A 22,032-nucleotide genomic window follows, 5' to 3' on the forward strand; every position below is an offset into this window, starting at 1 on the left:
AGCTGAAGTTGGACGCTCAACCGACTGAGCCACCCAGGTGCCCCAAAACCTAAAAAAAAAAAAAAAAAAAAAAATTTAAAAGCTGTCAGTGTAGGGACACCTGGGTGGCTCATTCAGTTAAACATCCAACTCTTGATCTTGCCTCAGGTCATGATCTCCCAGTTCGCAAGTCTGGCTCCGCGCTGACAGTGTGGAGCCTGCTTGAAATCCTCTCCATCTCTCTCTATCTCTGCCCCTCCCCTGTTTGTGCTCTCACTCTCTCAAAACAAATTAAAAAAATAAATAAAAATTAAAAAGCTTACAGTGCTTAATATTAGTTGAAATTAATGCTTTGATTTTTGCCAATTTTTATTGTTGATAGTGAAAATTGTTTTTGTTTAGTTTATAAAACAATCACTTCTCAGTTAATAAATATAGCAATCCTAATCTGCCATTTCATGAAATCTTCCTCAGAGACTACATTATGAATACTACCGTATTAATTGAGTAATATTTATTCCCAATTTTTTGTCAGTTTATTTCAGGCATTAATGTATTTTTTTTTTTTTTTACATAAATCACATCTGAAACTTTGAGTTTGCATATCACCTTATATTTATGAAACTATTTGTACTGGTTTCTTAACCTAAAATATTTTTAAATTACATTTGGTGTCCCAATCTCAGAGTTATTTTCATTAGTGAAGCTTCTCTGGAATAGAGGGAACATATTGTTACTGACAGGGTTCGGAACATACTACCCCAAAATATCGTACTTTGGCAGATTGAATATTTTAAGCTGAAAGAATGTGAGAAAGAGCATTTGCTGGAAGGATTCTCCCTGTTTTCCCTGAAGCAGGTCGTAAGACCCTCATGTGAGAGGTGCCTGCCCCCCACCCCAGAAGAAAAGTATCTTTATCTCTGAATGTGAGTGAGTGGGTCTTGATAACTTTCTCCCAGCTTACTATACTTAGCTCATACCCTTTTTGTCCTATCACATTTTCCCACAACTTGTCACTGCTCATCAAAACTAGCATAAAAACAGTCAAGATTAACTGCTTCTTTGGATCTTCACTTTCTCATGAAGGCTCCTTTGTCACATCAAACTTACATTAAATAAATGTCTATGCTTTTCTGTTGTTAGCCTGTCTTTTGTTATAGAGATCCACCCAAGAACCTAGAAAGGTAGAGGGAAAAAGATATTTTTCTCCCTGACATTACAAATAAAGTTTTATTTTTGTCTTTGTGTGTGTGTGTGTGTGTGTGTGTGTGTGTGTGTGTGTGGTGGTCACTGACAGATATCTTAACAAACTATCAACATTCTCCATGTTCAAATAATCATATTGGTATATTATAAGGAAGATGTTCTCATTTGAGTGGCTCTATTTTATAATATGTTATTTTGTGTTATATGCCAGGCCAATTGTGGGTCAGAGATGGGGCACTGTGGTTTCAATCAGCCAGTCCTGGGAAGCAGAGTGCCTCTCTCTGTATGACTCACCTTTGTGGTTTCTTGAATTGCTCTGTAAGTATAGGCTTAAATAGAAATACATTTAAATGGTGTTGTATTCTTAGCCAAAGCAAACTACAACCCTGAAATTTTGTAGGACAATGAAGACAGCAAATTTTGGAGCTTAGAACTTTTGGATACAGTTCATGAAGAATGGAGACTAACTGGGATTTCTCACTTCTTCCAATGAAACAGAACTCTGCAGAAAGGCCCCAAACTATTTTATCAGTCTGAGAATCCCCTAGACAGAGGTTGTGAGATTTCTTTGAGTCAGCTTAATCTCTCCATCTCCCAAAGCTATTTCACACATTCTCCTCTCTACAAAAGCCTTCAACACCTTATCCCATTTCTTTTCTTTTCTTCTCTTCTTTCTTTTTTTTCTTCTCTTCTCTTCTCTTCTCTTCTCTTCTCTTCTCTTCTACCTTATTTTTTTATTTCCCTTTTAATTTTATTTTTTAATTATTTATTCTCAAGTTAGCTGACATACAGTGTAGTTTTGGCTTCAGAAGTAGATTCCAGTGATTCATCACTTACACATAAAACACAGTGCTCATCCCAACAAGTGCCCTCCTCAATGCTCACCACACATTTAACCCATTCCTCCACTCCTGCCCCCATCAGCCCTCAGTTTGTTCTCTGTATTTAATTTTTTTTTTAACGTTTATTTATTTTTGAGACAGAGAGAGACAGAGCATGAACGGGGGAGGGTCACAGAGAGAGGGAGACACAGAATCTGAAACAGGCTCCAGGCTCTGAGCTGTCAGCACAGAGCCCAACGCGGGGCTCGAACCCACCGACCGTGAGATCATGACCTGAGCCGAAGTCGGACGCTTAACCGACCGAGCCACCCAGGCGCCCCTGTTCTCTGTATTTAAGAGTCTCTTATGGTTTGCCTCCATCTCTATTTTTATCTTATTTCTTCTACCCTTCCCCTATGATTATCTGTTAAGTTTCTCAAATTCCACATATGAGTGAAATCATATATCTGTCTTTCTCTGACTTATTTCTCTTAGCCATAATACCCTGTAGTTCCACCCACGTTGTTGCAAATGGCAAGATTTTCATTCTTTTACATCACCGAGTAGTATTCCATTGTATATATACATACACACACAGACACACGTGTGTATATATATATATATATATACACACGTGTGTCTGTGTGTGCATGTATGTGTGTGTGTATATATATATATACATATTATATATATACATATTATATATATACATATATATACATATTATATATATATGTATATATATATAATGTATATATATACATTATATATATATATATATACACACCACATCTTCTTAATCCATTCATCAGTTGATAGACATTTGGGCTCTTTCCATAATTTAGCTATTGTTGATAGCACTGCTATAAACATTGGGGTGCATGTGCCCTTTTGAATCAGCATCCCTGTATCCTTTGGATAAATTCCTAGTAGTACAATTACTGGGTTGTAGGGAAGTTTTATTTTTAATTTTTTGAGAAACCTCCACTCTGTTTTCCAGAGTGGCTGCACCAGTTTGCATTCCCACTAACCATGTAAGAGGGTTCTCTTTTCTCCATATCCTTGTCAACATCTGTCATTCCCTGGGTTGTTAACTTTAGCCACTCTGACTGCTGTGAGGTGTTATCTCAGTGTGGTTTTGATTTGTATTTCCCTGATGATAAGCGATGTTGAGAATCTTTTCATGTGTCAGTTTGCCATCTGGATGTCTTCTTTGGAAAGTATCTATTCGTGTCTTCTGCCCATTTCTTCACTGGATTATTTATTTTTTGGGCGTGGAGTCTGGTGAGTTCTTTATAGATTTTAGATACTAACCTTTTATCCAATGTGTCATTTGCAAATATTTTCTCCCATTTCATTGGTGGCCTTTTAGTTTTGTTGATTGTTCCCTTTGGTGTGCAGAAGCTTTTTATCTTGATAAGGTCCCAATAGTTCATTTTTGCTTTTATGTCCCTTGCCTTTGGAGACATGTCAAGTGAGAAGTTGCTATGGCCAAGGTCGAAGAGGTTGCTGCCTGTTTTGTCCTGTAGGATTTTGATGGTTTCCTGTCTCATTTAGGGCTTTCATCCATTTTGAATGTATTTTTGTGTATGGTGTAGGAAAGTGGTCCAGTTTCATTCTTCTGCATGTTGCTGTCCAGTTTTCCCAACACCATTTGCTGAAGAGACTGTCTTTTCCATTTGATACTTTTTCCTGCTTTGTTGGAGATTAGTTGGCCATACATTTGTGGGTCCATTTCTGAGTTCTGTATTCTATTCCATTGGTCTATGTGTCTGTTTTTGTGCAAATACCATACTGTCTTGATGATTACAGCTTTCTAATACAGGCTAAAGTCTGGGATTGTGATGCCTCCAACTTTGGTTTTCTTTTTCAACATTACTTTGGCTATTTGGGGTCTTTTGTAATTCCATGCAAACGTTAGGATTATTTGTTCTAGCTCTGTGAAGAATGTTGGTGCTATTTTGATTGGGATTGTATTGAATATGTAGATTGCTTTGGGTAGTATTGACATTTTAACAATATTTGTTTTTCCAATCCATGAGCATGGGATGTTTTTCTATTTTTTCGTGTCTTCTTCAATTTCTTTCATAAGATTTCTATAGCTTTCAGCGTACAGATTTTTTACCTATTTGGTTAGGTTTATTCCTAAGTATTTTATGGTTTTTGTTGCAATTGTAAACAGGATCAATCCCCTGATACCTCTTTCTGTTGCTTCATTATTGGTGTATAAAAATGTGACCTATTTCTGTACACTGATTTTATATCCTGTGACTTTGCTGAATTCCTGTATCAGCTCTAGCAGTTTTTGGGTGGAGTCTTTCAGGTTCTCCACGTAGAGGTTCATGTCATCTGTGACGAATGAAAGTTTGACTTCTTTTTTGTTAATTTGAATGCCTTTTATTTCATTTTGTTGTCTGATTGCTGAAGCAAGTACTTCCAACCCTATGTTGAACAACAGCGGTGAGAGTGATCATCCCTGTCGTGTTCCTGATCTCAGGGGGAAAGCTCTCAGTTTTTCCCCATTGAAGATAATATTAACTGTGGGCCTTTCATACATGACTTTTATTATGTTAAGATATGTTCCTTCTATCCTGTCTTTCTTGAGAGTTTTTATTTAAAAAAATGTTTTTAACGTTTATTTATTTTTGAGACAGAGAGAGACAGAGCATGAACGGGGGAGTGGCAGAGAGAGAGGGAGACACAGAATCAGAAGCAGGCTTCAGGCTCTGAGCCATCAGCCCAGAGCCCGATGCGGGGCTCGAACTCACGGAGCGTGAGATCGTGACCTGAGCTGAAGTCGGAAGCTTAACTGACTGAGCCACCCAGGTGCCCCTTGAGGGTTTTCATTAAGAAAGGATGCTGTACATGTCAAATGCTTTTTCTGCATCTATTGACAGGATCATCTGGTTCTTATCCTTTCTTCTGTTAATGTGATGTATCACATTGATTGATTTGCAAATATTGAACCCACTCTGCAGCCCAGGAACTAATCCCACTTGGTCATGGTGAATAATTCTTTTAATATATGTTTATATTTGATTTGCTACTATCCTGTTGAGAATTTTTGCATCCATGTTCATCAGGGAAATTGGTCTGTCCGTCTCCTTTGTAGTGAGAGGTCTTTTTAGTGAGGTCTTTGCCTGGTTTTGAAATCTAGATAATGCTGGCATCATAGAATGAGTCTGGAAATTTTTCTTCTGTTTCTATTTTTTGGAACAATTTGAGAAGAATAGGTATCAACTCTGCTTTAAATGTCTGGTAGAATTCCCCTGGGAAGCCATCTGGCTCAGGACTCGTATTTGTTGGGAGATTTTGATAACCGATTCAATTTCTTCACTGGTTATAGGTCAGTTCAAATTTTCTATTTTTTCCCACTGAGTTTTGGTAGGAATTTGTCCATTTCTTGCAGATTGCCCATTTTGTTGGCATATAATTTTTCATAGTATTCTCTAATAATTGTTTGTATTTCTGTGGTGTGGTTGTGATCTCTCTTCTTGCATTCATGATTTTATCTATTTGGGTTCTCTCTCTTTTCTTTTTGAGAAGTCCGGCTAGGGGTTTATCAATTTCATTTATCTTTCAAAAAAAAAAAAACAGTCTTATATTCATTGATTTGTTCTACTGTTTTCTTTCTTTCTTTCTTTCTTTATTATTATTATTATTATTATTATTATTATTATTATTATTTTGGATTCTATATTGTTTATTTCTGCTCTAGTCTTTATTATTTCTCTTCTGGTGGCTTTGGGCTTTCTTTGCTGCTGCCTTTCCAGATCCCTTAGGTGTAAGGTTAGTTTGTGTATTTGGGCCTTTCTTGCTTCATGAGATAGGCCTGAACTGCAATTTATTTTCCTCTTAGGACTGCCTTTGCTGCATCCCAGAGTGTTTGGAATGTTGTGTTTTCATTTTCACTTGCTTCTATATATTTTTGTAATTTCTTCTTTAATTTCCTGGTTGACCCATTCATTCTTTAGTAGGATGTTCTTTAACCTCCATGTATTTGGGAGCTTTCCAAAAAATTTTTTGTGGTTGGTTTCAAGTTTCATAGTGTTGTGATCTGAAAATATACATGGTATGATCTCAATATTTTTATACTTATTGAAGGCTGTTCGTGACCCAGCTGAGGTTGCTGTGCTGTTCCCTGAAGCCTCACATTGCTGTTCTTGTTGGGGAGAAAAATGGAGACACCCCAGTCTCTCCTCCTTGGACTGCGTGTCTTAAACCACACTGTTCAGGCAGCCCTCATAGAGTAGCGAGGGCGGCCGCTTGTCCTGATCCACAGTCTCCTGTGCCTCCCAGGTGCTCGGCTGGGATTCAAAACCTGAAGTCTTCCAGGCCCCTGCACCACGTGGACCCTGTTCTGGGGTAGCGCCATTCAGTCCTGCAGATAAAATGCCTTTGGCTGGCACCTGCAGGTTCTTTTGTCCTTAGGAGACAATGGACCCTTTTCCCACAGCACTCGAGGAAGTGGACTGTTCTCTCCCAGTGCACCCTTGAGATTGCTACTGCCCCGGGGCTGGTTCCCTACCCCACAGGCACATGCACACATTGGCAGCTCCCGTCCAGAGAAAGTGAGGCACTTTTGCTTTTGAAAACTCCAATCTTCAGCTCCTGAAGCTGTTTGCAAAATAGAAACTGACACTGTCCATATTTCTCCCTCCCCAGTCCATGGTCCTGAGAGGTTTTTTAATCTTGTCAATACCACAATTCCCCAGTCTCTCTGTCTTTCCCTTTTGTCTCTCCACAGAAGGGGTTCCCTCTCTTCCATGCCTATGTCGTTTTATTTCCCCCAATTCTCACACACGCGCCTCAAATTGACCAAACTGTCTCTCTCCCCCTGTGGTGATCCTTCTGCCACTCCGCAGATTGATTTCCTGGGTGTTCCAAGTGATCTGACCTCATTATAGCTGTGTTTGAGGGCAAGGGAAAGCCCAGTCCCCCTACTTCTCAGCCATCTTAACTCCTCTCCCTCCTCCTCCTCATTCTTTAAAAAAAAATTTTTTTAATGTTTACTAATTTTTGACAGAGAGACAAAGCATGAGTGTGGGAGGGCAGAGAGAGAGGGAGACACAGAATCTGAAGCAGGCTCCAGGCTCCAAGCTGTCAGCACAGAGCCCGACGGCGAGATCATGACCTGAGCTGAAGTCGGTGGCTTAATAGACTGAGCCACCCAGACACCCCTCCCTCCTCCTCATTCTTAATGGATGGTCTTGTTTCTTATTTCATAGAAAAATACCAACCTGCCAATCTGCACCTGTAATCCTATATCCTATATTACCTCCTATGGTTAAACACAAAGGGTAGTACTTTGTCTTGAAGTCAATTCCTCCTCTGGGGTACTAACTCTCATCACTTCTCATCTGCTGAAAGACTTAATGTTTGCAATTCCCCCCTCTCTCTTCCATTTAACAACAACCTCAACTTGATTCTACATCTCCTTCAGCTCCATTTTCCATTTCCCTGCTTCCCTTCGCAGCATATCACATTCTCTTAAAAACAATCGTCTATACCAATTCTCTTGCCTTCCTGTTTTCCCACACTCCCTTGAATCTACTCCAAAGTGTTTCTGTCTCTTTCCTTCCTCAAGAACTGATTGTTAAAGATCACCAATGACTTCTATGCAGCCAAATCCAAGTCAATTCTCAGTTGGGATGTTGTCGTACCTGTAAGCACCTTTTGGCTTACACAAATGGTTTTGTAGCTTTTGACACAAATGATTAGCCTTTCTTTCTTGAAATACTTTCTTTACTCCATGTCAAGGACTCTTCTTGCTCTTGGTTGTCATCTGTCTCATTGGCCACTCTTTACCAGTCTCTTTTGTAAGATCTGGTTCTGCCTTGATAATCTCTAAGTTGGTCTGCCCCAGAAAACTTCTTTGTCTATATATATATATATATATATATATATATATATATATATATATTACTTCCTAGGTAATGTCATTTAGTTCCATGGCTTTCATGCCATAAAAAATTAATGTCTGCCTACTCAACAACTCCAGGTGGATATCTACAAGTACCTGACCCACAGATTGTCTAAAACTAAATTCTCGATTAGATCTGTTCTTCCCTAAGCCTCCATTGTATACATTTGGGTGCTATTATTTGCCAGGTACTAAATGCCAAAAAACAGAAAGGTAGTTTTAAAACCATTTTTTTAGTAGTTAAAATTTGTTTTTATTTTCTAATTTGTAAATTTTTTTTAGCGATTGTACTGATTTTATTACTTTTACTAAGTCAGTTTATCTTTGTCACTCTCAATACAAAGAAATAAAACAATATAAAGAAAATACGTCCTCATTATTATTCACAATAAAAAAGGTCTGCTTCATTCTGTAGGCCTGGGCATATTATATTATAGGGAGCACTTCATGGCTCAAGTGGATCAAAGTACGATTTTGATTCTGACCCACCGAATGGAATCTCATGCATATCTGGTGACTGCACTAACTCCATGGGAGCTGTGATGTACTGAACCATTTCTGTGGTACCCCTGATCTCACTAAATTAAGAAAAGTCCCTACACAAGAAAAGATAACAATCTGTCCGTAAATTATATCTATAGGCTCTTTCTTTAGTGGAAGGTGGGAAAGGGGCCCATTCTTGAGTATATGGATACAAGTATTGTTGTGTCTAAAGATTGCTGAATTGATATTGTGTCTGTTATAATGAAAATAAGGTGAACATCAAAACCACTGCCAGATTAAGAAGCTACCACAACTTGTCTCAGTTCGTCCAAGAATGGAGCAAGTTCCTTTGCTAGGCTGACAATGAATCCTGTATTGACATTGCTGCTGGTCGTGAAACTCACCACCAAAGGTAAACGATTGAATTGAACCACCTGGTAGGCGTTATAGTAACAGATGATACTTTTATTTTTTGAAAGTCCAAGTTTGCTTCCTTGGTCTGTTGCCAGGGCAAAAGTAGAGAAGAAACCAGGTCTCAAAGCATGCTCTGGAGCATTATCATTGGCCACTGTAATAACTGGCACTCCATCTCCATCTGACACAACAATAGCATGGAGCCCTTCAACACTTGGTAATTTTTTATACAGGAATCGCTTCAGGTCATCTGCCATGATGAACCCCTTTCTCCCGCAGGGTCACCCTCCACTCCTGGTTGTCTGGGTTGCCGTGTTCTCTCAGCTGTACATTCAGGGACAGGGTCAAAAACAGTCTCCTCTGAAAGCTGTCATCACATGATTTGTGTAAAATTTGTTTTTAAAAATACAGTATGATTTAAGTTCTCCAGTGTGAACTGTGCGTCTTTTACTGAAAATTTCTCTTAGTTTAGGGTGGTGAGAACTAACGTGCTAATGGAGGACTTTCTTCTTCTTTTTTTCTTTTTGAAGCAAGAGATACTGACTCTGTTGTCATTTAAAAGGTAATTTTGGCTGTGTGCAGCAGTCAGTCTGAGAAGAGAGCTTTCTAGAGGCCTGGATAATACACTGTGACATGGGGAATTGGGCACTCTGGCTCTGTGAATGTGATATGAACTGTGGGCTCCAGCCTCAGTCAAGGCCTTGGTGCCAGAGTTCAATGTAGTTCACGCAAATGGACCCTTCAGAGTTGGCTGCAGCTTTGTAGTAACAGCCTCGAAGGTGAATCATGCATTTTTGGGTAATGGGAAAAATGTCAATTTCTGCAGACAAAGTCCTTAATAATGATAATCCCCTTAATGATAACTGCCTTCACATTTTTAAAAATGTTTTATTTTATATTTGAGAGAGAGACATAGAGCATGAGCAGGGGAGGGGCAGAGAGATGGAGACAGACTCTGAAGCAGGCTCCAGGTTCTGAGTTGTCAGAACAGAACCCAATGCAGGGCTTGAACCCACGAGCAGAGAGATCATGACCTGAGCTGGAGTAGGGCATTTTTTTTTAAATGTTTATTTAATTTTGAGAGAGAGAGAGAGAGAGACAGAGTGTGAGAAGGGGAGGATGAGAGAGAGAGGGAGACACAGAATCTGAAGCAGGCTCCAGGCTCTGAGCTGTCAACACAGAGCCCGACGCGGGGCTCGAACTCACGAACTGTGAGATCATGACCAGAGCTGAAGTCGGACACTTAACCGAATGAGCCACTCAGGCGCCCCTGAAGTAGGGCATTTAACCAACTGAGCCACCAGATGCTCCTATGATAACTGCCTTCAAATAAATAATCAAGATGAGGAAAAGTTCATGATGATAATGGTGACAAATTCCAAAGCAATAATATCAGCCCCAGTTACAACCCAGTGACCAAATCTTGTGACTACTGTTCCAGTCGGTTCATCCCCAGCAGTAGCTGTAGCTCAAGTCCAACTGCTGTCTCTGCTTTGGTTCCCACTTCTGCAACTGCACCCCTTCCTCAGGCAGCAGGGACAACATCTTCTGAATCTGCACTTCCTAATGCAACTAAATGAGACAAACCTGCACAAAAGCCAGTGGAGACTTCAGTGAGCACTTGCCCAATACCAACCGAATGGCACATTAGGAGGTTCTTCTCAGTAAAAACCTTTTTGAAGATGCAACAAGAGTACTTGTGACAGGTTGGCCTCATGAGAATATGGCAATTGGGGCGCCTGGGTGGCTCAATCGGTTAGGCGTCTGACTCTTGATTTCAGCTCAGATCATGATCTCAGGGTCATGAGATCGAGTCCTGTGTCAGGCTCCATGCTGAGCGTGGAGCCTGCTTAAGATTCTCTCTCTCCCTCTCCCTAAAATATACAATGAAATCATGTCAATGAGCTGGTTTCAACAACCCTGACAGAGCAGTACTTTTTTACTTTATATTTTTAAAAATTACTAATAAGCTTTATTTTTTAGAGCAGTTTCTGGTGCACAGAAAAATTGAGCAGACATTGAGAGAACTCCCATGTATCTCTGTCCCCCCAATACCATAGCTTTCCCTGTTATTAACATCTTGCATTGGTATGATACCCCTGCTATCACTTATGTACCTATATTGATACTTTCATTATTACTAACTAAACTCTTTTGTTTACATTAGGGGCCATTCTTTGTGTTGTTCAGGTCTATGAGTTTTGACAAATGTATGGTGTCATATACATACTGTGTTACAGTATCACACAGATTAGTTTCACTGCCTTAAAAATCCTCTGTGCTCCACCCATTCATCCCCCCTCTCCTTCCCTCTGGCAACCACCGATCTTTTTACCATCTCTATAGATTTGTCTTTTCCAGAATGTCATATAGTTGGAATCACACAGCAAGAAGCCTTTTCAAAGTGACATCTTTCACTTAGTAATACGTTTCCACAGTTGTCTATGTCTTTTTGTGGCTTGATAGCTCATTTCTTTTTAACACTGAATAATATTCCGCTGTCTGTGCCACTATTTGTTTACCCATTCACCTACTAAAGGACATCTTGGTAATTTTCAATTTTTGGCAATTGTGAATAAAGCAGCCATAAATATTCATGTGCAGGTTTTTATGGGAACATAAATTTTCAACTCCCTTGGGTAAATACCAAGGAGTGCAATTGCTGGGTCATATAACAAGAGCATGTTTAGTTTTGTACAAAACCACTCAAGTGTCTTCCAAAGTGGCTATACCGTTTTGTATACCTACCAGCGATGAATGAGAGTTCCTGCTGCTCCACATCTTAGCCAGCAGTGGTCTTGTCAGTTTTGGATTTTTGCTGTTCTGATAGATGTGTAGTGGTATCTCATTGTTACTTTAATTTTCAATTCCCTAATGACATATGATGGAGAGCATCAGTTCTCTTTAAAAAAAATTTTTTTTAATGTTCATTTTTTTTTTTTTTGAGAGAGAGAGAGAGAGAACGAGCAGGGGTGGGGGAGGGGCAGAGAGAAAGGGAAAGACACAGACTCCGAAGCGGAGCTTGAACTCACGAACCGTGAGACCATGACCTGAGCCGTAGTCGGATGCTTAACCAACTGAGTCACCCAGACACCCCTAGAACATCATTTCAAATACTTATTTACCGTTTGTGTATCATCTTTGGTGAGGTGTCTGTTCAGATCTTTGGGCCACTTTTTAACTGGGTTATTTGTTTTCTTATTGTCAAGTTTCAAGAGTTCTATATTTTGGACGCAGGTCCTTTATTAGATATACATTTCGCAAATATCTTCTCCCAGTCTGTGGCTTGTCTGCAATTATAGAAGTATCTTTTAATGGGAAGTCCTGAACAGAGAAAGTTAGGCTATGGTTGACTTCCTCAGGCAGTGAGAACTGGTTTCCTCAGCCTTGAGCAGTGGCTACAGCTGCAGATTCTGTAGGACTTGCTCTTGAAATTTTATGAAATCAACCTTGACTGAGATGAGATACATCAATCAGCAGAAACCTTCACTGCTTCCAGTATTGCTACCTCAAACAAGTCATGAAAATCTTCAGACTTCAGCCAAGTAGCCAACCTTAGGAGTACTGATTCAGATGTCAAGTGGATGATGTCTGGAAGCTCGTGGCCAAGGAAGAGGAATGGAAGTGGCAGGGGAAGAGTTGCAGGAGCCAGAAGAACTTGTATGAACCCTTATTATGGACTGCATGTTTGTGCTCCCCCAGGATCCGTAGGTTGACATCCGAACCCCAGATGTGATGGCATTAGGAGGTGAGGACTTTGGGAGGTGATTAGGTCATGAGAGTAAAGCCCTCATTAATTAGATTAGATTAGTGCCTCTGTAAAAGACTCCCCAGAGAGCTCTCTTGCCTTCTTTCGACCATGTAAGGATCCAAGTCAGTAGTCTGTAATCCAGAAGAAGGTTCTCACCAGAACTATGCTAGCACACTGATCTTGGACTTCCATCCTCCAGAGCCATGAGAAATAAATCTCTGTTGTTTACATGCCATGCAATCTATGGTAATTTGTTATAGTATCCCCAGCTGATGAAGACAAGCACATTCAAGTATAGTATGAGGAAAAAGACATGATCACGAGGTTAAAGACATCAGTGTTTCCTGAGAGCCTTATGAAATATACATATTTTGCTTTTGAGAAGACTGAAAGGGACTTTCTTACCCTCACATTTTACATCAATGCATTACATTAACTCTTCCCTGGACCATGTGGGATGATTTAGGTTAATGTCTGTAACTTGGTAAAAGGTAGTATACTGTTGGGGGTGGAAAGGGCGAGACATAGGAAATAGGGCAGAGATGAATGTAGTGTATGTCTATTTAAATTGCATATCCATACAGTGTGTAGAATGTTGTACAACCAGAAACCAGCCTTTGCAGGTCTTTGTTTCTTTTAGAAAATAGTAGGAAATTTTTCTTAGGTGTTTACTCTTACTGCACTAAATCCAGAAATTTAGTGTCATGCTGTGTTTTGTATTTCTTTGACTTAACATTGGTTTTAGAAATAATCCTTGCTACCTAGACTCTATAGTCTCTATTTTATGGCCACATTGGATAATAGCTTTGTGAAATTGAAAAATATTTTGGAGTGACTGTATACAGAAATGCCAATTTTTTTTTGACTATTGTTGCTTCTTCAAATACGTATGACATTGGTGTAAGAAAACACATTCTTTAATGAGAAATACTTGTAGAAAAAAGGGAAACCTTCTCTTTATATGAAAATAACTACTAGTTTAAAATGATTTCTCGGGGCACCTGGGTGGCTGAGTTGGTTAAGCGTCTGACTTCAGCTCAGGTCATGATCTCATGGCTCCTGAGTTAAAGCCCTGTGTCAGGCTCTGTGCTGAAAGCTCAGAGCCTGGAGCCTCCTTCAGATTCTGTGTCTTTCTCTCTCTCTCTCTGCCCCTGCCCCGCTCGTGCTTAGTCTCTCTCTCCCTAAAGACATTAAATTTTAAAGAAAAATTAAAATGATTTCTTGATTGTTGAATGTAAGCCCCTTCTTAGGTGATTTAAGAAGCTGTACAATTATAGTTAGTATCTGCAAATACAGTTAGTTTCTTATTCACATTATTTGGGGTAAAAATTGGCAGCTGTCTAAGCTTCAAAATAATCATTGTGGGCTTCATTTTGATGCATCCTTTTGGGCAGCACACACTTCTGAGGCCAATGAAGAAATGGAACGGTTGCTTCTCTTCAATCTGACCCTTCCCTCAGCAGAAATGTCTTTGCCAGTAAACCGTGAGTTCAAACTGTTGTCTTGCTTTTTTTTTTTTTTTTAAACCACAAAATGCTGATTGGATTAAAAACTAATGAAAATGTTCCAAAACCAGGTTTTATTTATTTATTTATTTGAGAGGAGAGAGAAGAGAGCATGTGTAAGTGGGGGAAGAGGTACAGAGAGAGAGAGAGAGAGGATCTTAAGAAGGTTCCAAGCTCAATGCAGAGCCCAGATGTGGAACTCAATCTCACAACCCTGGGATTATGACCTAAGGCCAAAAGCAAGACTTGGAAGTTCAACTGACTGAGCCACCCAGGCACCCCTCAAAACAAAGTTTATAACATTTGTAAATTCTTTTTTTAATCAGATAAAGATGTGTGGCAACTAAAATTATTAATATTATAATACAGAAAGAGGACAGAACTATATAACTACAGAAGGACAACATCTTTTATTGCATGAAGTGAATGGGAGCAATATTTGGAGGGCTGAGAGATGCACCTGAAAATGTACTTTGAAAAATATAAAATCAAGATATTCATGGTTTATTAGAAGTAAAATCTTACTAGTGAAAAAAATAATAATATGAATGTCATTTGGCTTACATAAATATGATATGCAATTTTCTACCTAGTATCTCTGTACGTTGAATAGGCATCTCAACTCTGGTATTCCCTGAATAAAATTTTTGGTTTTTCTCCCATAACTAACTCTCTCCAAGATTTTCCTTATCAATAAATTGCAGCGCTAGACATCTTTACTCTAGCTAACCTATAAATGCACTTTATTAACCCTTTCTGACATACATGTAACAAACAAAATCTCTGGATTTTTGTTGGTATTTGAATTTTATTTGTGATATTTCTGACATGCCAAGGATGTTGGGTTTTATGTCATTAAATTTATCAATACCTTCCTTTATAATTTATGTATCAGTATCATGTTTTAGAGAAGCTATCACTAACCAAGAGATATTGTCTGTATTACTTTAGAATCCAAGTTGAAGATTTGATATAACTGACCTATTCCATGGAAATTTTTTGACTTGGTCAACAGTTGGTTCAAATTCCTCTTTTAGAATTGAAGGCTGAATTATCCAGGGTAGCTGTTACTGGGTGGGGGCGGGGTGATGGTTGTGGTGATGGTAGTGGAATGGTGGCCATGTTGTGTTGATGATGGAGATGATGGTGGTGATGGTGTAGTGGTGATGGAGATAGAGATAATAGTAGTGGGGTGGCCTTTTTGCACAAATCACAGAAATAAGCCGTTTTATTTCCAGGCTACCTTATCTTTTAGTGCAGCAGAAATGTATCTAATATAATCAGACACAATATTATTAAACACTATTGCGTTATGGGGTGAATTATTATCCCCCCCTTAACTCACAGATTAAAGTCATAACTCCCAGTATCTCAGAATGTGACTATATTTGAAGGAAGGGTCTTTTACCAAGGTAATTAATGTTAAATTAGATCATTAGCATGGGCCCTGATCCAATGACTCATGTCCTTATAAGAAGAAGAAATTGAAACACCAATATACACAGAGGGAAGACCATGTAAAGACACGGAGAAAAGAGGGTCATCTCTAAGGCAACGAAAAGCCTCAGAAGAAACCAACCCTGTGATATCTTGATCTCAAACTTCTAGCCTCCAGAGTTATGAGAAAATAAATTTCTGTTGTATAAGCCACCCAGTCTATGTGACGTTGTTATGGCAGTCCTAGCAAATTAATATATACTGTATAAGATAGGCCAAAAAAACCAGTTTGGTTGATTTTATCTGTTGTTTCCTCAATTATTTTGTTCTCATGAGCCTCTCATGTTGTAAACATCTCCCTCACTGAGTTGTGATTTTAACATTTAAATATATACATTTTTATTACAGTATGGTCCTAAACTTAAACAAAGTATGTTATTTGTTATTTGAAGAACAAAAATCTGGTCCAAAGCTCAAGGAGAAATGACTGCACTTGTTATGCCCAGAATTCGTGATCCCCAAAGACCACCAGGGAGCCGAGTCCGATGCAAAAGCAAAGAGCCTTTATTCGAGCTAGCTCGAGCTCAATCTCCTACATGCACTGACGAAGCGGTGAGATACCGGAGAGAGAGCGAGTTTCAAAAAGCACAAAGGTTTTATAGGGATCATGGCCTTAGCCAATTGGCTGGGGAAGGGTCGTGGCCTCAGCCAATTGGCTGGGGAAGGATAGAACAATGCCTGCCAAGGTGTGGTCCCAGATCAGCAATTATCAGCGTCACCTGGATCTTGTTAAAAATGTAAATGTTGGGCCTGGTGGTTACAGACCTACTGAATCAGAAACTCCGGGGGTGGGGCTCAGCAATCTGTGTTTGAACAAGTCTTCCAAGAGATTCTGATGCACCTGAAGTTTAAGAACCACTGTGTCTGAGGATCTCTAACATGTTTGGCCTCCATGTATGCAGAACGTTTCTCACTGGTCACCTATTAACCATTGGCTGTCAGCCTTGCTGTGCTATATAAATACCTAGCACCAAACACCATCCCCAGAGACTCTGATTAATTGGTTTGGAGAGGAGTAAAATGCTCCCAGGTCATTCTAAGCCTGGACAGGGTTGAGGGCTCCTACCTTTGGCCGCTACCTGAGAGAAGCCCTCCCTCTTCTACTCACACTTCCTACGCCTCTCACACTCCCCTTCCTCCCACCTCAGACTTCGGAAGAATGCATCAATCAGCAGCCTGCTTTCTTAGAAAACATAAGTTACTCAAGGGGAGGAGGCGTGGTCTGAGGTTTGAGCGGGAACTTCTTTCTGCGGCCATGTCAGGGACATAGTCACTAGTCGGCTGGCCTAGGTCTGCTCTTTCACACTGGACTTTAGATACAGGAGATTATACTCTAATTTGGCTTACAATACTAAGTCATATGCCCTTTTATTTTTACCAGCACTTTAAGGGATTTTCAAGGACAATGCTGACTGTATGCAATTTTTCACATCTCAAGTTGACTTCAGAACCAAGCTCTTACCTAAAATTTGACTCCGCTGGGCGCCTGGGTGGCTTGGTCGGTTAAGCGTCCAACTTCAGCTCAGGTCATGATCTCACGGTCTGTGCGTTCCAGCCCCGCGTCGGGCTCTGTGCTGACAGCTCAGAGCCTGGAGCCTGTTTCAGATTCTGTGTCTCCCTCTCTCTCTGACCCTCCCCCGTTCGTGCTCTGTCTCTATCTGTCTCAAAAATAAATAAACATTAAAAAAAAAAAATTTAAAATTTGACTCCACTGTAAATTACAAATAGAAATCTTAGCTTGAGCCAGACATAAAAAGAATTCATACTTAAAAGATACGTTAGGATCCAATAAATTCAAACCTGAGAAGAATCAATGTTTCAATAAAATATTGAGTTTATCTAGAATATTAGAAAAATAATGACCTTTACAAAATAATTGTAACTTACCAACACAATTTGGGGTATACATCAATTGGGCAAAATGCCATTTAAGTTTAGTGTAATTGCTACATTTCTATAGCATTTAAGTCAAAACGTAAACACCATTTGACCATTGTATCCCCACCGACAAGGATGTATCTACAAAATCATGTTTCTATAGCATATGTGGAATAACTGAATAACCATACAAGTATTGCTGCGGTATTTCATCCCAGGATCTCCATTCATTCACACTGAATTCCCCATGCAAGGCACTTCTGGAGTTACAGTACTCCCAACAATTTAATCTATTCAATCTGTGGAGACTTGTTTTGGCTAGCTCTGTATAAGCACTTTATTTTTCTTAAGAAAATGAACTCTTATTTCAAAACCATGTTTTGTGTGAGCAGAGAACGGTGGTTGATTCTTAGAAGTAACAAAATGTTTCTCAATGCCAGAAAATATACTCCTGACTTTTTAAAAGGATATATTCTATTTAAAAAAATCAACTTCAATCAAGTAGAGATGGTAGTTTTTTTTTTTTTTGATGTTGATGATTTAATATTTTCTTCTGAAAAATTGCCCCTCACTAAAAAAATAATAATAAGGGTCACCTAGGTGGCTCAGTCAGTTAAGCGTCAGACTCTTGGTTTTGACTCAGGTCATGAGCTCATGGTTTGTGAGTTTGAGCCCTGTGTGGGTCTCTTTACTGACAGCGTGGAGCCTGCTTGGAATTCTCTCTCTCCCTCTCTCCCTCAAAAAAGGGGCAAAAAAAGGAGCCCCTCGTTTGCTCCTGTTGTCTCTCTCTCTCTCAAAAATAAATAAATATTAAAAAAATGAAATAGGAGTTATATTTAAATGTTATTAGCTAGTTACTGTTGATTATTTTTATGCCACTCATTAAGTATTTCAAACTGAAGTTCATAACCATGATTACTTTATGCCCTCTCCTCTCCATTACATTGTCCTGTGCCCACACTCTTGAATAGAATTTTCCAATTCTAATTGCTTTCCTAAAACAATAGTAGCAGAAGTGTCTGAGAGAAAACATGGCTGTGGACAAGCATAAATCATGTTTCTCACAACAAAACTATTTGTAATCTTGGTAGACTTCACTTGCTTTTCTAATTACAATGTCAGCCATAGGAAGAAATGTTTGATTTTTGAAGCAGACTTGTATAGGCTGAATCCTAGTAGAATAAATTCTAAGGTACCCTTCAAATATTTTATTCAACAAGAAACCTATTTCATTTAATACTTTTATACTAATAAGAGAAAAAGTATATGAATGTACCTTAGATCATAGGTTTAAAAAAATTTTTTTTAAATATTTATTTACTTTTGAGACAGAGAGAGACAGAGCATGAACGGGGGAGGGTCAGAGAGAGAGGGAGACAGAATCTGAAGCAGGCTCCAGGCTCTGAGCTGTCAGCACAGAGCCCGATGCAGGGCTCGAACTCATGGACCGTGAAATCATGACCTGAGCCGAAGTCAGACGCTTAACTGACTGAGCCACCCAGGCGCCCCAGATCATAGATTTTTAAAGAGATGCAGGCATGGCCAAGAAACAGGTGGGAAATCAGAATCTTGTCATCCCTGAAGAAAGAGGAAGAGAACATTCCCAGAAGGAAGTTAGTAATAGTGTTAGATGTGTCAGAGAATTCAGAAAATTTATGACTGAAAAATGCCATCTGATTTCAACACAAAAGTTTCACTGCTTCAGTGAAAGCAGTGTTGGGCAGATTTGCAGGGAGCCTTTGGAACTCAGACAGCTGAGTGTTGAAGGTAAGCAGCATGTTAGAAAGTAGAAAAATCTAGTGTTGGAGTCCTTTCAAGAAGATTGGTTGGGGGAAAAAACAGAGGGAGGGAGTAGCAGAATGGAGATATGGCACTGGATCAAAGGCTACAAAATTACTAACGTGGGAGACATCAGAGAGCTTAAGTACAGAAAAAGATAAAGAGAGGGAAAGATTGAAGACTCAAATGGGCAAAAGGATACCCAATGCAGCAGAAAAACCCCTGGGTGGCCAGAGTGGATGGGGTCAGACTGGATACATTTTTATAGGAAAAGAACCATTCTGCACCATTGTGACAGAAGTGAGGAAGGATTAATGGGCAACAAAGGTAAAGTAGGAGTATGCCTCTAGGATCTATATTAGGACTACACATTTCTCCACACTGTTATTTGCTGTTTCTGAAATACCCAGCTTCCTTCCTCCATGGACACATATCTCCCACCCATACTTCCATACATAGCTCCAACATCATTTCTGGAAAGCCTTCCTTGACATGTGCAATCTGTTTTGGAAATCTCTCCTTGTGCTCCCAGATGCTCCCTGTACAGAGCTCTGTGCATATTTTGTCCGAAAAATAGACATTTACTTGCCAGTCCCTTCCTTTAGATTGCAAGCGCTTTGAAGGTAGAAGCTTAGCATTTGTATCTCAGAGCCTAATCCACATGTAGAGCTTTGTGAAATCAATAGTCACTTCTGCTTTTTTCAAATGAATTGCCATAGGCATATGTCCTATGGACACAGTGAATGGCAGGATGCAGAGATAGTAGGTGATCTCCCTGTCCTCTCTTACTGTAAATTTCTGTTCCTGGCTTGCTTGACTCACTATCCCTTCTAATCATCTTTGCCCTGCAGCTCTTTTCTCCGTGGTCTTGGCTTCAGTCCAGGTTCTGTGAACGTGGTTCCATCTCTTCTCTTTCTTCACTCCAAAAGTCACCTTAAAGTAACGGACTTTTTATTACACATCAGGGCTTAATGGAAAAATGCAGAAATGCATAGAACAGGAATAAACACAAAGTGGGGTATTAAAAACCATGATAGGGCACCTGGGTGGCTCAGTTGGTTCAGTGTCTGACTCCTGCTCAGGCCATGATCTCGTGGCTCCTAATTTCGAGACCCACATCGGGCTCACTGCTGTGAGCCTGCCAGTGCAGAGCCTGCTTGGTATCCTCTGTCCCTCTCTCTCTGCCCCTCCCTGCTTGCACTCTCCCCAAAATAAATAAGTATTAAAAAAACAAACATGATAAAAACCAGTTTAAAGCCTCATTGGCAATCAATCCCTATGATAGGGAAATTCTGCCTGGATATCTTTCTCATTAGAACACAACCTGCCCTCCTTTCCCTCTCTCTGAATTTTTCCCCCATGCCATGGAGTTCACTCCTCCCTTCAAGGACTGTGGTAGGTAGAATGATGGTGTTCCAAGATGTTTATGTTCTAATCCTCAGAATCTGTGAATACATTATGTTACATGGCAAAGAAAAATTGAGGCTGAAAATCAGGGTCACCTCAAAATAGGGAGAATATCTTGGCTTATCCAGGAAGATCCAATGAAATCACAAGGGTCTTTGAAAGTGAAGAGAACTGTAAGTTCTCAATGTAAGAAAGACCCCACTGGTCATTCCTGGCTTTGAAGACAGAAGGGGCCACAACCAAGAAATACTGGTAGCCTCTAGAAGCTAGAGAAGGCAAGAAATTGTACTTTCTCCTGAAGTCTCCAGAAAGGGATTCAGTTCTCCTGACATCTTGACTTTAATCCTGAGACTGGGGTTGGATTCCCAACTTACAGAATTGTAAGGTAATAAATTTGTGTTGTTTAAGTCATTAAGTTTGTAATAATTCATTACAGTAGCAAAAAGAACACAAGACAACACAAAACCAAGACAACAAATCCAAATTCATTTTGGTGTGAAGTGTCCTAAATCTTTTCACTCAAAATCTGCTCCAGCCTAAACTCTGGGACCTTCCATTGCCAAATTAAAAACAACATTAACAAACCTTCCTTTATAAAACAGCTGTCTATCCCTATGATGAAGGGGAAAGAGCCCTTTCATGCTCAAGCTCCTTTTTTTTTTTTAAATTTTTTAAGTTTATTTACTTGTTTTGAGAGAGACAGAGAGAGTGAGTGGGGGAGGGGCAGAGAGAAAGGGAGAGAGAGAATCCCAAACAGGGTTTGCTCTGTCAAGCCCATATGGGGCTTGTACTCACGAACCGTGAAATCATGATGTTGAGCCCCATCCAGCTCTCTTACCATATTTATGACATTTTTCATTTCTGTCACAAATATACTGTCCAAAAATGATTCTAGAAATAATATCCTTTTTCCAAAAAAATGATAAAATATGTTTGTGTATACTACACTGGGCATTTTAAATAGGAATATATAAATGATGTGTCTAATGAAGGGAAGAGAGTAAAGTTTGATGAATAAGAATTTTTTAATGTTGACTTCCCAAACTTTTCCAGTTTGACTCTTACAAGTCAACATTAAATACCTACATATCAAAAGGACAGAGTATTACATTTAATGAAATTAAACATCATATAACTAAACGCTTTCTAGTATTCAAATAGAGATTTCTGTACTGAATGTGAATAAACTTCTAAGGCAATCCTTCTCAAACTTTAACTTGTGAACAAGTCATATGAGGATCTTATTAAAAAGCAAATTCTAACTCAGTAGGTTTTGGCTGGGGGTGATTCTAAGATTCTAGCTTGCTAATACACTCTTAGGTGATGATGATGATGATGCTGTTGATGCCTGGACCACATTTCAAGTAGCAAAGTCATAGGGGACCTTAA

The 22,032-nt window shown here is 39.5% G+C and overlaps 1 protein-coding gene across 1 annotated transcript; it reads right to left on the reverse strand.

Annotated features, from left to right (window-relative positions):
• Positions 1–8,708: 8,708 nt before the first annotated feature.
• LOC122230708 (ragulator complex protein LAMTOR3-like) lies at positions 8,709–9,083 on the reverse strand. Its single transcript, XM_042956969.1, has one exon. The coding sequence runs from the start codon at positions 9,081–9,083 to the stop codon at positions 8,709–8,711; it is 375 nt and encodes a 124-aa protein (XP_042812903.1).
• Between the last annotated feature and the right edge of the window lie 12,949 nt (positions 9,084–22,032).

Source organism: Panthera tigris, chromosome C2 (assembly GCF_018350195.1).
Source record: "Panthera tigris isolate Pti1 chromosome C2, P.tigris_Pti1_mat1.1, whole genome shotgun sequence".
NCBI lineage: Eukaryota > Metazoa > Chordata > Mammalia > Carnivora > Felidae > Panthera > Panthera tigris.